General features: G+C 44.6%; 1 protein-coding gene across 1 annotated transcript in view; it reads left to right on the top strand.

Moving 5' to 3' along the window:
• stxbp4 (syntaxin binding protein 4) overlaps positions 1 to 12,155 on the top strand; it is a gene marked incomplete at both ends in the record, with an annotated part of 114,931 nt that overhangs the window by 38,283 nt on the left and 64,493 nt on the right. The window contains 2 exons of the mRNA XM_083786757.1: positions 7,651 to 7,733; positions 8,900 to 9,065. Of these exons, the coding sequence (XP_083642883.1) occupies positions 7,651 to 7,733; positions 8,900 to 9,065 (249 nt within the window). The remainder of the gene's footprint in view (positions 1 to 7,650; positions 7,734 to 8,899; positions 9,066 to 12,155) is intronic.

Below are 12,155 nucleotides of genomic sequence, written 5' to 3'. Positions count from 1 at the left end.
ACTTGATTTCATAGCAGTCAAGTTTACTCTATAATTAAGGGTGTAAAAATGATTCACCAATATATTTGGGTAGATAGTAGTTTCTGTTTTCTGAGTGTAAATCACCCCTGAATCACCCCTGATGACGAGGACGAACCTGGCATCACCCCTGATGACGAGGACGATCATTTTGCAAGCCCGCATCCGACTTCATCCTATGTTTTATAAAAGGCCCCAAACAGGTCCCAAAACATGGTATTTGTGAGCAACGCCACTGTCCATATTTGTTTGTCTTATGACAAAAAATGCTCCCCAATGTCTGAATCTGTGAGCTTGCAGGCTGGCTACGACGAGCATTAACAGTGTAGCTTGCTCGTTAGCTCCTCACATTTGTTTTCTGGGAACAGAGCGGCATTCCGACGAATCGCCATTCCGACCATTGACTTCTATTGATCGGAATGGTGGGGTTTCTCCACTTTGGTAAAGACCCCGCCACTCCGACGATTAAACACACCGCTATTTTGAAGAATGTGTGCATGACGTGCGTGCGTGTGCGTCAGTCTATGGTCACTACAAAGTCCTCCCGGCCTATCTGTCTGTGCGTGCCAGACTCTCTCTCTCTCTCTCTCTCTCTCTGAGAGAGAGAAAGTTCAGACATGATAAATAAAACCAGCGGCACAAAATATGCCAGCTAAATTCCAACTTAGTCAGTAGGCTAGAGTTGCAGCATCCTCGTAAATAAGTAGCAATGTGAAATTTCCGACATGGAAAGCAAAAGGCAGCACAGAGCAACCACTGAATATTCCAGCCACTGTCACTCCCGTCAGCGCTCCCGTTCTGCTAAATTAGCGTGTTTTATTGTAAAATATTTGAGTTGGTAGGATTGCAGCTCCTGGCTTCTCTGTCACCAAATCAACTGGCGGCGGGTGTGTGGTAGACTTAGCGGTGCCGATGTGGAGGGCAGGGCTCTGAATCTCTTTGTTTTGCACGCTTTTACTTCCCACAACAAAACACAACAGGAGTCAGGACGAGTTGTCAAAATTAAAATCACTTAAACAGCTCTGTCCGGTGCCGCGGCGCTGACTGATGAACAGGGCCGTGCTTACGAATATGGGGGCCCTAGGCAAACCCCGGTATGAGGCCCCTGTGGACCCATATGTGGATCGCACATATGGGTCCACTTCGAGCCTGGGATGCAAGGCCATGTGTATAAAGAGCAGCATGGCCTCACATTAACAGCATGATAACATCCCTTTAGCGGCTGGCACTGATGGAGAGTCTAGTACAAGAAAGGATCCGGCATAGGCTGGCACTGATGGAGAGGCTAGTACAAGAAGAGAGGCTGGCTGGCCAGGCAGTGGAGTCCGGCCCAGCAGAGGAGGCTGGTCGAGAGGATAGCACTAGAAGAGAGGCTGATCCGGCAGAGGAGGCTGTCCCAGAAGAGGAGGCTGGCCGAGATGAGGCTGGCACGGGTGATGCTGGCACTGGGAGGATTGGAGGTGTTGGCACAGTAGAGGCTTGCAGGAGAGGAGATGCTGGCACAGGAAGAGAGGCTGGCACGGATAAGGGTGCTGGCACGGGAGAGGCTGGCATTGGGGTGAGGCTGGCACTGGAGATGGAGGCACTGGAGAGGCTGGCACTGGAGAGGGAGGCACTGGAGAGGCTGGCACTGGAGAGGGAGGCACTGGAGAGGCTGGCAGAAGAGATGCTGGCACAGGAGAGGAGACTCTCACGGGAGAGGAGGCGGTTACAGGAGAGGAGACTCGCACGGGAGAGGAGGCGGGTACAGGAGGAAAGGCGGGTACAGGAGGAGAGGCTAGTACGAGAAGAGAGTCTGGCCCGGCAGAGGAGGCTGGCCCAGGTGAGGCTGGCACGGGTGAGGCTGGCACTGGCAGGAGAGAAGAGAATGAGGACGCTGGCACGGGAGAGACTGGCACAAGAAGAGCGGCTGGCACTGGAGAGGGAGACACTGAAGAGGCTGGCCTGAAGAGGAGATGCTGGCACAGGATAGGCGGGCACGGGAGAGGAGGCGGGTACAGGAGGGGAGGCGGGTACAGGAGGATATGTTGGCACATGCCCTCCAGGCCACCATGGAGGAAGAATCTGAATCATCCTACGTTGATCTGGATCTTGTCTCAGGTAAAGTATGAGAATTGTAAAGAGCCCACCCTACAGAATATTTCAACTGTGGGCAATAATAATTGAGGCAGAACTTCCCAAGTTACATTGATTAATTAACTTCTTTATTTATTGAATTCATCTACATGCAAAGACAACCTTTTCAAAGCAGGTACTAGAACACTTGAGGCGGGTACAGGAGGCGAGGCTAGCCCGGCAGAGGCTGGCACTGGAGGAGAGAGAGGCTAGTACAACAAGAGAGGCTGGCCCGGCAGTGGAGGCTGGACGAGAGGATAGTACAAGAAGAGAGGCTGGCCCGGCAGTGGAGGCTGGACGAGAGGATAGTACAAGAAGAGAGGCTGGCCCAGCAGTGGAGGCTGGACGAGAGGCTAGTTAGTACTAGAAGAGTACTAGAGGAGATGCTGGCACAGGAGGAGAGGCGGGCACGGGAGAGGAGGCGGGTACGGGAGGAAAGGCAGGTACAGGATGAGATGTTGGCACATGCCCTCCAGGCCGCCATGGAGGAAGAATCTGAATCATCCTACGTTGATCTGGATCTTGTCTCAGGTAAAGTATGAGAATTGTAAAGAGGTTGGCGGGGGTTGGCGATAGGGCCTTTCTGTGTGGAGTTTGCATGTTCTCCCCGTGTCCCCTAGGGTAGATACCCTCACAAAAACATGCCGTAATCCTGGTCTCTAAAATTACCTCCCCCTGGCCAGCCGGGGTGCCTGATGGAGGGGAAAGGAACTGGTCGGAATAACGTGTCCCTTCCACGCGCTACGTCCGGCCGGGGAAATTCCCCTCTGTCAGGTGAAAAGAAGCAGTTTGGACTCCTCATGCATAGAAGGAGGCATGAGGTCAGTCCGCTGCCCCCCCAGGTTGGCAGAGGAAGTGTAGCGCCCAGGATTACATTAGATAATTGGCACTGGGTGAAAAGAAAACTGGGTTACAAAATCGTGGGATAAAAATGTAAATAAAAAAAAAGTATTGTAAAGAGCCCACCCTACAGAATATTTCAACTGTGGGCAATAATAATTGAGGCAGAACTTCCCAAGTCACATTGATAAATTAACTTATTTATTTATTTAATTCATCCACATGCAAAGACAACCATAAAACATACCGAATGCTTCCTCCCCACCCACTACAATCCCGTCATACTACAAATCAGTGAATTCATTGAATGAAAGACATTCGCCGAACGGTGCTGCAGAGCTACAGTCAGACCAGCAAGTGGACTTCTTCAGCCTGTTCGTGACTGACGATCTGCTGGATATGATGGTCTATCAGACACATGTCTATTGCCGAAATGCCCTTCATGCCACACTCGAGAGCCCACGACTGGGTGCCTGTCACCAGGGAGGAACTGAAAAGTTCTTGGCCTTTTTTTCCTGACTGGTCTAGTTTGGAAACCGGCTCTAGAACTTTACTGGTCCACAGAGGAGATCACCGCCACTCCATACTTTGCCAAGGTCATGACTCGCAACAGATTTCAAAACATATTGCGCTTCATCCACTTCAACAACATTCCAGATCCAAAGGACAGGCTCCACAAAATACGTCCCATCTTTGACTACTTGGTGACAAAGTTCCAGGCCCGTTTTAAGCCTTCACAAAAGATCAGTATAGATGAAGGGACATTGCTGTTTCGAGGCAGGTTGGGCTTCAGAGTTTTTTCGCCCAGCAAGCCAGTTCGCTATGGAATTAGGTCTTGCATCGTCTGCGATTAGTGACACTGGGTATGCATTCAACATGCAGCCTTATTGTGGAGAGCCTGGTCTCTGGATTGAGATAGTTCCCTCACTCCTAGGACGCCTAAAACACCAGGGCTACACATTGTACATGGACAACTTTTATAACTCTGTCGCCATGTGCAACCTGCTCCTTGAGATGAAGACCCATGTATGCGGAACACTCCGAAGGAACAGAGGGGCGCCACCAGAAGTAGCACAGGCATCCAATTCCACCCTGGCAGTCGGCGACAGAATCGTGAGACACACGGACACGGTTCTGACGTTGGCATGGAGAGACACCAAGGTAGTCCGCATGGTGACAACCTTCCACCCAGATGAGATGGTCGACATCTGCAGATGGAAGAAGACAGGCCTGCTTACTGTTGCCAAGCCCATCTGTGTGAAGGAATACAACAACGGCATGAATGGTGTGGACAAAATGGACCAACGGATATCCTACTATCCCTTCATCCGAAAGTCCTACAAATGGACCAACAAGTATGTATTTTATATGTTGCAAATCTGCATTTTTAATTCCATCGTCCTGTACCAGAAGAGACATCCTCATCCTCCACCAAAGCGCAACCCTCTGTCCAGGCTCTCTGCACGCATCGCACCTCTGGCAACAGCCCATATTCCGGTGAAGATCCAACCCGCACCCGGTGCCAAAAAACAGAACCCAATGAGGGAATGCAGAGTCTGCAAAATGCAGAACAAGCGGAGTGAGACGAGATACCAGTGTGCTGCGTGTTGTATGCCACTGCACAGAAAGATCTGCTTTGCCCACTATCACACACTGCCTGACTATGCAAATGCCAGTCGTGCAGGGTCGACCTGAGAACTTTACACACCCCACACACACACGCACACGCACACAGCCACACACTCCTACTTTTATGTGTTTGTTGTATGTAAATAAGCTTTTTCCTTCCTGTGTTATGTGTAAAAATAAAAAGATCAAGTCAATTCGGCTTGATGGATATTCACAAAAGTGGGTTTCTCCTGTTTCTTGAAGCTCTATTGAACTTGAAGGTTTATTCAAATTTCTAAAAGGAAAACAAGCTCTATTCAATTGACTATAGCTAAAGAATGCAACATGCTAGAAACATAATTGTTTTTTCTGGGTAAAGAGGAAATACTCCTCTTTCAATTGGTATATTCCGTGACATGTTCACATTATTACAAAAATATGCTATGGGTATATAAATGTGACTGGTCAAAACTTCAAGATGTTTTTCTAAAGTGTTGGACTCATTCAAAAGCCTATATTTTGAAAACTGAAAACGATAGAAATGTTATCTCTTTTCCTGGTGAAAGTAGAGGATTCTAGCTTTCATTTGATGTATGACATGGTATTGTCACTATAACACAGCATAATGATAATTTGGGAAAAATACATTAATAATAACAATTAAAAATGTTGAAACTGGCCTCAATATTTTCAACATTTGTAATTTTGTCGGTAATGATGCAGTAATGCCCATAGCAGCAACATGACGTGGTTAATGCTGTGTGTGTGTTTGTTTATTGTTTATTGAATGGATCCCCATTAGCTGACGCCGTGGCGACAGCTAATCTTCCTGGGGTCCATATAAAATACATACAAAAGATACATACGGTAATTACAAATACATTCAACAAAGTTAAATACATGAAAATACATAATTACAATTTATTCTATAAAATTAAATGCAACATAATGAGAATAACATTATGGTCATCTGGTCAGCTGTAGCAAGTGTTCCTTTAAAGCATATTTGAAAGATAATTTATGTTGTGTTATGTTAATGTGAGGTGGTAACATGTTCCAAAATGATATTGATCGATACATAACTGTTTGTTTAAGGAGGTTCGTTTTTGGAGCAGGGAGTGATAAATGACAGAGGCTTGAAATTCTGGTGTTATGATTATGTCTGTCACTTGATTTTAATAACTGTTTGAAAAAGTAATCTGGTGTTTGATTAGAAATTGTGTTTCTAACAAACATGAGGACACTGCAATGGAGTTTGTTTTTAACAGATAACCAGGACAGGCGTTTATGCATATATTCAATATTTGTGCGAGTAGAACAATGAAGTGCCAGTCTAGCAGCTCGGTTCTGAACAAGTTGTAGTTTGTTCAGGTCTGCTTGAGTCGCTGACCATACAACAGGACAATAATAAAGGTGCCAAAACACCAATGACTGTATCACTTGACCCATGACTGAGGATGTCAAGTATTTGGAGCACTTCCTGACCATGGCTATACCTCTACCCATCTTAGTTGCAATGCCATCAATATGGTCCGACCATGACAATTCACTGTCCAGTAGAACTCCAAGCAGTTTAGTTTTCTTAACCTGTTCTATTGGTATACCTGACATTGATAGGTGCAGCTGAGGGTCACCAATAAGCATATGCCTGGTGCCAAAAACAATACTTTTTGTTTCGGCAACATTCAGTGCTAGTTTGTTATTTTTCACCCAGTTAGATAACCTCTCAAGATCCAGATTTAAATTACTCACTAACTCATTTAATGAAGGGGCAGTACTATACAGAGTTGTGTCATCAGCATACATTACCATATGGGTGTTCATAGCCACACAAGGGAGACCATTAGTAAAAATAATGAAAAGTAAAGGACCCAAACAGCTTCCTTGAGGAACCCCACAATAATTATACTTGCATTCGGATAGGCTACCATTAAAAAAACACTCTCTGTGATCTCTCCGATAAGTAGCTCACCATCCAATCAAGTGCCATATTGCTAAATCCATATGTTTTTAGTTTAGATATCATTATGCCATGGTCTATGACATCAAATGCAGCACTAAAATCAAGCAAGACAGTGCCAACCATCTTCTTGATGTCCATCTGAGTCAGCCAGTCATCAGTCAACTGAGCTAAAGCAGTTGACGTGGAATGACCTTGCCTATAAGCGTGCTGGGAACTAGTGATCAATTTGTTATAAATAAAATATTCTTGAATTTGCTTAAAAACTACCCTTTCCATTAATTTACTCAGAACAGGGAGTATGCTTATTGGCCGACTGTTTGGCCCTGTGAATTGTTTCTTTTTATCCTTGGGCAAAGGAATGATCTTTGCCTCCTTCCAAGCCTTAGGACAAACTCCATAGGTTATGCACCTATTCAAAATCACACCAGTGTGAACCAAGTGGTGCAACTCCCGTCTATTGGTTCTCTGTATCGTTCCAATTTGTATCGTTCCAATTTCTTCTCTGTATCGTTCCAATTTCTTCTCTGTATCGTTTGCGTCCAGCAGGTGGCAGCCATGTCACATACTTCTCTCGTTCCAATTTCACGCATGCGCACACCACTCGTGCTCATGACGGATACATGATACATGATACGGACATTGCTGGATGTAGAAGTGGTTGCACCACTTAAAAATGTGACTAATCGAATTTGATATATGGGATGATGCAATTCTTAACAGTTTACTGTCTAACATGTCAGTAGTACCAGCAGGTTTGTCACATGGCAGTGATGACAGCAAGTTTTTAATGTCAAAGCTACTTACTTGCACAAAATCAAACTTACAGTTTTTACCATTCATTATGTTATTTTCAATTAATTTGCATGAGGACGAGCCATCAGATGGTGACATATTTTCTCTTAAGAGTTTCAACCTTGCTTGTAAAGTAGTTGTTAAAGTATGTGGCAATTTCAGCTGGTTTAGTCAGAAACTTTCCATTGTGTGTGTGTGTGTGTGTGTGTGTGTGTGTGTGTGTGTGTGTGTGTGTGTGTGTGTGTGTGTGTGTGTGTGCCTGCGTGCGTGCGTGCGCCTGCCTGCCTGCCTGCCTGCCTGCGTCGTGCCATCAGGAAGGAGTTTTCCGAGTTGATGGAGAAATATGGGGCCAGCGTGTCACACTCAGGCCGGTTCTCTCCCACACAGATCTCCACAGGTGAGCTCATCACACTCCTGACCTGAGATCAGATTCTAAAAATGTCTATAACATCCTGACAGTTTCATTACTAAGCCATTCTGACCTGAGGTCAGATTCTAAAAATGTCTTTGATTTTTCCAAAATAGCAGACCTACAAGCTCGCCACCGAGTGGCGCGCTACAAGCTCGTAGATCTGCTATTTTTCAATAGCTAAAGCATAACACAATGCTAACACCAAAAGGGGTTCCCGCCCAGACGATGTCTTCTAAATTCTGACAGTTTTCTCAAAAAAAACCCCTATGTTTCTATGTCAGTCGTTCTCAAACATTTCCATGTCAAGGACCTCCAGAATTTTCTGTATTTGGCCGCCGACCCCCATCTGAAAATATGTTATTCCAGAGACCTCCCCAGAAGCAAAGATTTGAGCTAAAAACGGAAAGAATATATATTCAAAGATTTGCGCCACATTTTCACGATTTTTCAAGAATAGCAGACCTACAAGCTATGAGCTTGTAGATCTGCTATTTTTAAATAGCTAAAGCATAACATAATGCTTTAAAACACCAAAAGGGGGTTCCCGCCCAGAATGGGTTAACAGGCGTCTCCCAGCGTTTTCCAGGCCAGGGATCTGGACAACTTCTTTATTTTCATCATCATGAAACTGCATCACATTCACACAAGTGTGATTTCTGAGGGGTGCTAGCCCCAATCCTATATTCAGAGTGTTCATTAGTGTAGATTTTCGTCTTACACAAACATTACATTTCCATTGACAATGAATGGAGAATTGTACGTCTTAGTGTCTGAGCAAATAGGCTATTCTTTATTATTCGTGCGTGTATCTGTCACAGTCACATACTTTTGTCATTCATTGTACAGTCTAGGTCTTGTATTTCTATGTATTGTTCCCTGGTCTAGTTTTCTTGGTTCTATATTGGTTTGCTCCAGCTGTGTCTCATTTTGTAAGCAACCCTCATGTGTATATCAGTCTTGTTCCCCAGTCAGTCCTTGTTGAGTCATTGTATCCTGTCACCTGTATCCTGTCTGTTTTAAGTTGTTCATGTTCACCTGTCTTCTGAATTAAATCACCAATTCATGGTTTTGAACACTACATGCCTGGCTGTCCTGCGTTTGGGTCCTTACCTCACCTACACCGTGACAGTATCTCTCTCTTCATATTGCAGGTAAGCTGGCGGAGGCCTCCTCCTCTCCGTGCTCCTCGCGGTCGGAGAGCCCCCAGCTCCTCCTCCTCCGCCCCACTAAGGAGGCAGTGACCCATTTGACCCCGTACACCCCCAACCCCACCGCCAGCACGCTGCACGCCGCCCGCGCCACCACGCACGTGTTCAGGTAAGTAGAAGCCCTGCAGCCCCGTGGGTCACATCTCCCATGCATTTTTACATGGTGGGTCCATCACTGGTTGTGGAAAAATAATAAAAAGAACCTTGACTAACTAATCAAATGGCAGGTGTGGGGAATTTTCCAAATGTATAAAACTAGCGCCGGGGTTGTCGTGGGAATCACTTGGCTCATTTGGGCCACGGCCAGAGCCTCTTTTTGGTGGTTCTGGAAGACCGCCTATCCGACCGACTCCACTGCTGTCGGGAGGAAACCTCATAACTCCAAAATGTTCATTTTTCAGGAAATGAAGAAAACCTTTATTGTTAGGTATAAATTGATACCTTAGATGAATACTGTAATAGTTTTAAAGGACTGTACAGTATATACATAACTTTGATAGCCCAGCAGGGAGACCCAAATGCAGTATTGTCTTTACCTTAAAAATGAGTTAATGGAGCACCGAAGTTGCTCTACTGAATACAGATATGAAAATCTTTACTAAAATACTAGCAGACCGGCTAAATAAACACATCTCATCCATTATACATCCGGACCAGACAGGTTTTGTTCCTAATAGACTTTCATTTTTCAGATGTCAGAAGATTAATGAACATTATGTATCGTAAATATGAGAGGGGCTCTAAGCTAGCTGTCCTCTGTCTGGATACACAGCAAGCCTTTGACCAATTGGAATGGCCTTGATATACATTTGTTTCGTGGATTAAAATATTATATGCTAATCCATCCTCCTCCATCCTTACAAACCTAGATAGATCAGCACCTGTCACATTACATCGCTCTGCACGCCAATGTTGCCCCATTAGCTCGCTCCTCTTCGCCGTCGCCATAGAACCACTCGCCAGTAGCATTAGGAATCACCCATCCATCAAACCAATTAAGATAGCGGACATTGATCATCACATATCTTTATATGCAGACGATGTTGTTTTGTTCTTATCGCAGCCTGAGCAGTCTATCCCTGTTTTATTGGATTCATTCTGTGAAGTCTCAGGTTGTACAATTAATTAGCAGAAAAGTGAATTTATGTCAATAGGTGCTGATCTTGATAGTGGATTTTTACATAACCTTACTTTTAAAATCACAGACAAAGTGAAATACCTGGGGGTAACCCTCCCTAAAAAAAACCAAATTAATTCTTAAGATAAAGGGATATTGAAAAATGGAGGACTCTTCCTCTTTCTATGGTTGGTCACATTAATGCAATCAAGATGGTTTCCCTTCCTAGATTTTTGTATATTTTTCAGAACCTCCCCATCGTTCTACCAAGATCTTTTTTTAAATCAGTAGATTCAATAATTATGCCATTTAGTTGGCGGTTTAATGCTCATAGAATATCGAAGACGCACCTACACAAACCTATTGAGATGGGTGGATTAGGTTTACCATGTTTTTTGCATTATTATTGGGCAGCGAATGTAAGGGCCCTTGCATATTGGCAGGATGGCTACAAAGTAGAGGTCTCCACTGACATCCCCTCTTGGATTGCCATTGAAAAGAAGGATATTAAAACTTCTTCTCTCCCAGCACTCCTTTTTTCAGCCCCTAGAACCCCCACTCATACCAACACAGATAATCACACCCGTGTGAACTGAGTGGTGCAACTCCCCTACCCCCCCCCCCCCCCCCCTCTCCTCTCTCTCTCTCTCTCTCTCTCTCTCTCTCTCTCTCTCTCTCATTAGCAGCACACTAATACTATCTCTCTCTCTCTGTTTCTGGCACAACAGCGCCCCTACTGGTACTAATAGTCATATACTGGTGCTCATGGCCACATAGGTACATAGGTGAACACGGACATTGCTGTTCCTTGGAGTGGTTGCACCACTCAAAAAGTATAGTAAACTACCAGACTCACTCCAATATACAACAACCATGCATTTCCCGCATCTCTCTCAGATGTGTCTTTCAACAGTTGGAGACTCAAAGGTATAATCACTTTACAAGACCTGTACATTGACAACCATTTTGCCTCATTTATACAGTTAAAAAATAAATGCTCTCTCCCCACAACCCATTTCTATCTACAAGTATGGAACTATGCTCGCCAATCTATCCCCACTTTTGAGTTTCTCCCTGAAGACAATTTATTGTACAAACATTTATTGTGTCCACCTGGGTCAAAACAATTAATTTCTAAAGTGATAAATACACTCTCTGAACAAATCAACTTTGAGACACATTCTTTGAAAAATGCTTGGTAGGAAGAACTACGTAGGTATGCAGATTGGGGATGGTGTCTGGGAGGAAGGTCTTCGTAGAATTTGGTCTTGTTCTGTTAACACTCAACATCAATTTAAAGTTTTGCATAGACTCCATTACTCAAAAACTAAATTACACAGGACATTTCCAACTACCTCCCCCACTATCACTATCACTGTCATCATTGCGGAATGGCAGAAGGTACCCTGACCCACCTCTTCTGGACATGCCCACAATTGTATACATTTTGGTGTGATATATTTAAATGGTTTTCAGATGTGTATGGATGTGTGTTTGAACCTGACCCAGAGACCGCACTTTTTGGTTCTTCTCAAATACTGTCAAATCACAATGTTTCTGTACAAAATACAATGATGTATGGCATGGTAATTGCAAAAAAAGTGATTCTAAGGGCGCTTTCACACCGGACATGTTTGGTTCGTTTTAAACGAACCATGGTCCGCTTACCCCTTTGGTTCGGTTGGTGTGAACGTGCATACGAACTCTGGTGCGGATCAAAGAAACGAACCATGGTCCGCTAAAAAAGGCCGAACTCGGTTCGCTTCCAAACGAACCACGGTGCGGTTCGTTACTGGTGTGAACGCATTCGGACTTTATAGAGGACCAAATACAGTACGATAGCCAAAATAGCCGCCGGGCGTCGGCAGTTGTGAGGCTGCATTAATAATTAGTTATAAAAGCATGTCTTTTTTACGGGGATCACTATTGAGCTGACAGTCTGATTTTAATAGTAGACGCATATATGTCGAGGCGCACTGCGCAGCGCAAATGTAATGACAGCGTGGTTCACATGCGCAAAAATAACAGATGTACAAGTTGTACAGATGTACACGGAATGGTATGTACGGTATGGTAAATTTG

Source organism: Protomyctophum parallelum (genome assembly GCF_964188405.1).
Source record: "Protomyctophum parallelum genome assembly, chromosome: 17".
NCBI lineage: Eukaryota > Metazoa > Chordata > Actinopteri > Myctophiformes > Myctophidae > Protomyctophum > Protomyctophum parallelum.
The sequence above is the reverse complement of the archived record's forward strand: the minus strand, read 5'-3'. Positions and strand labels throughout refer to the sequence as shown.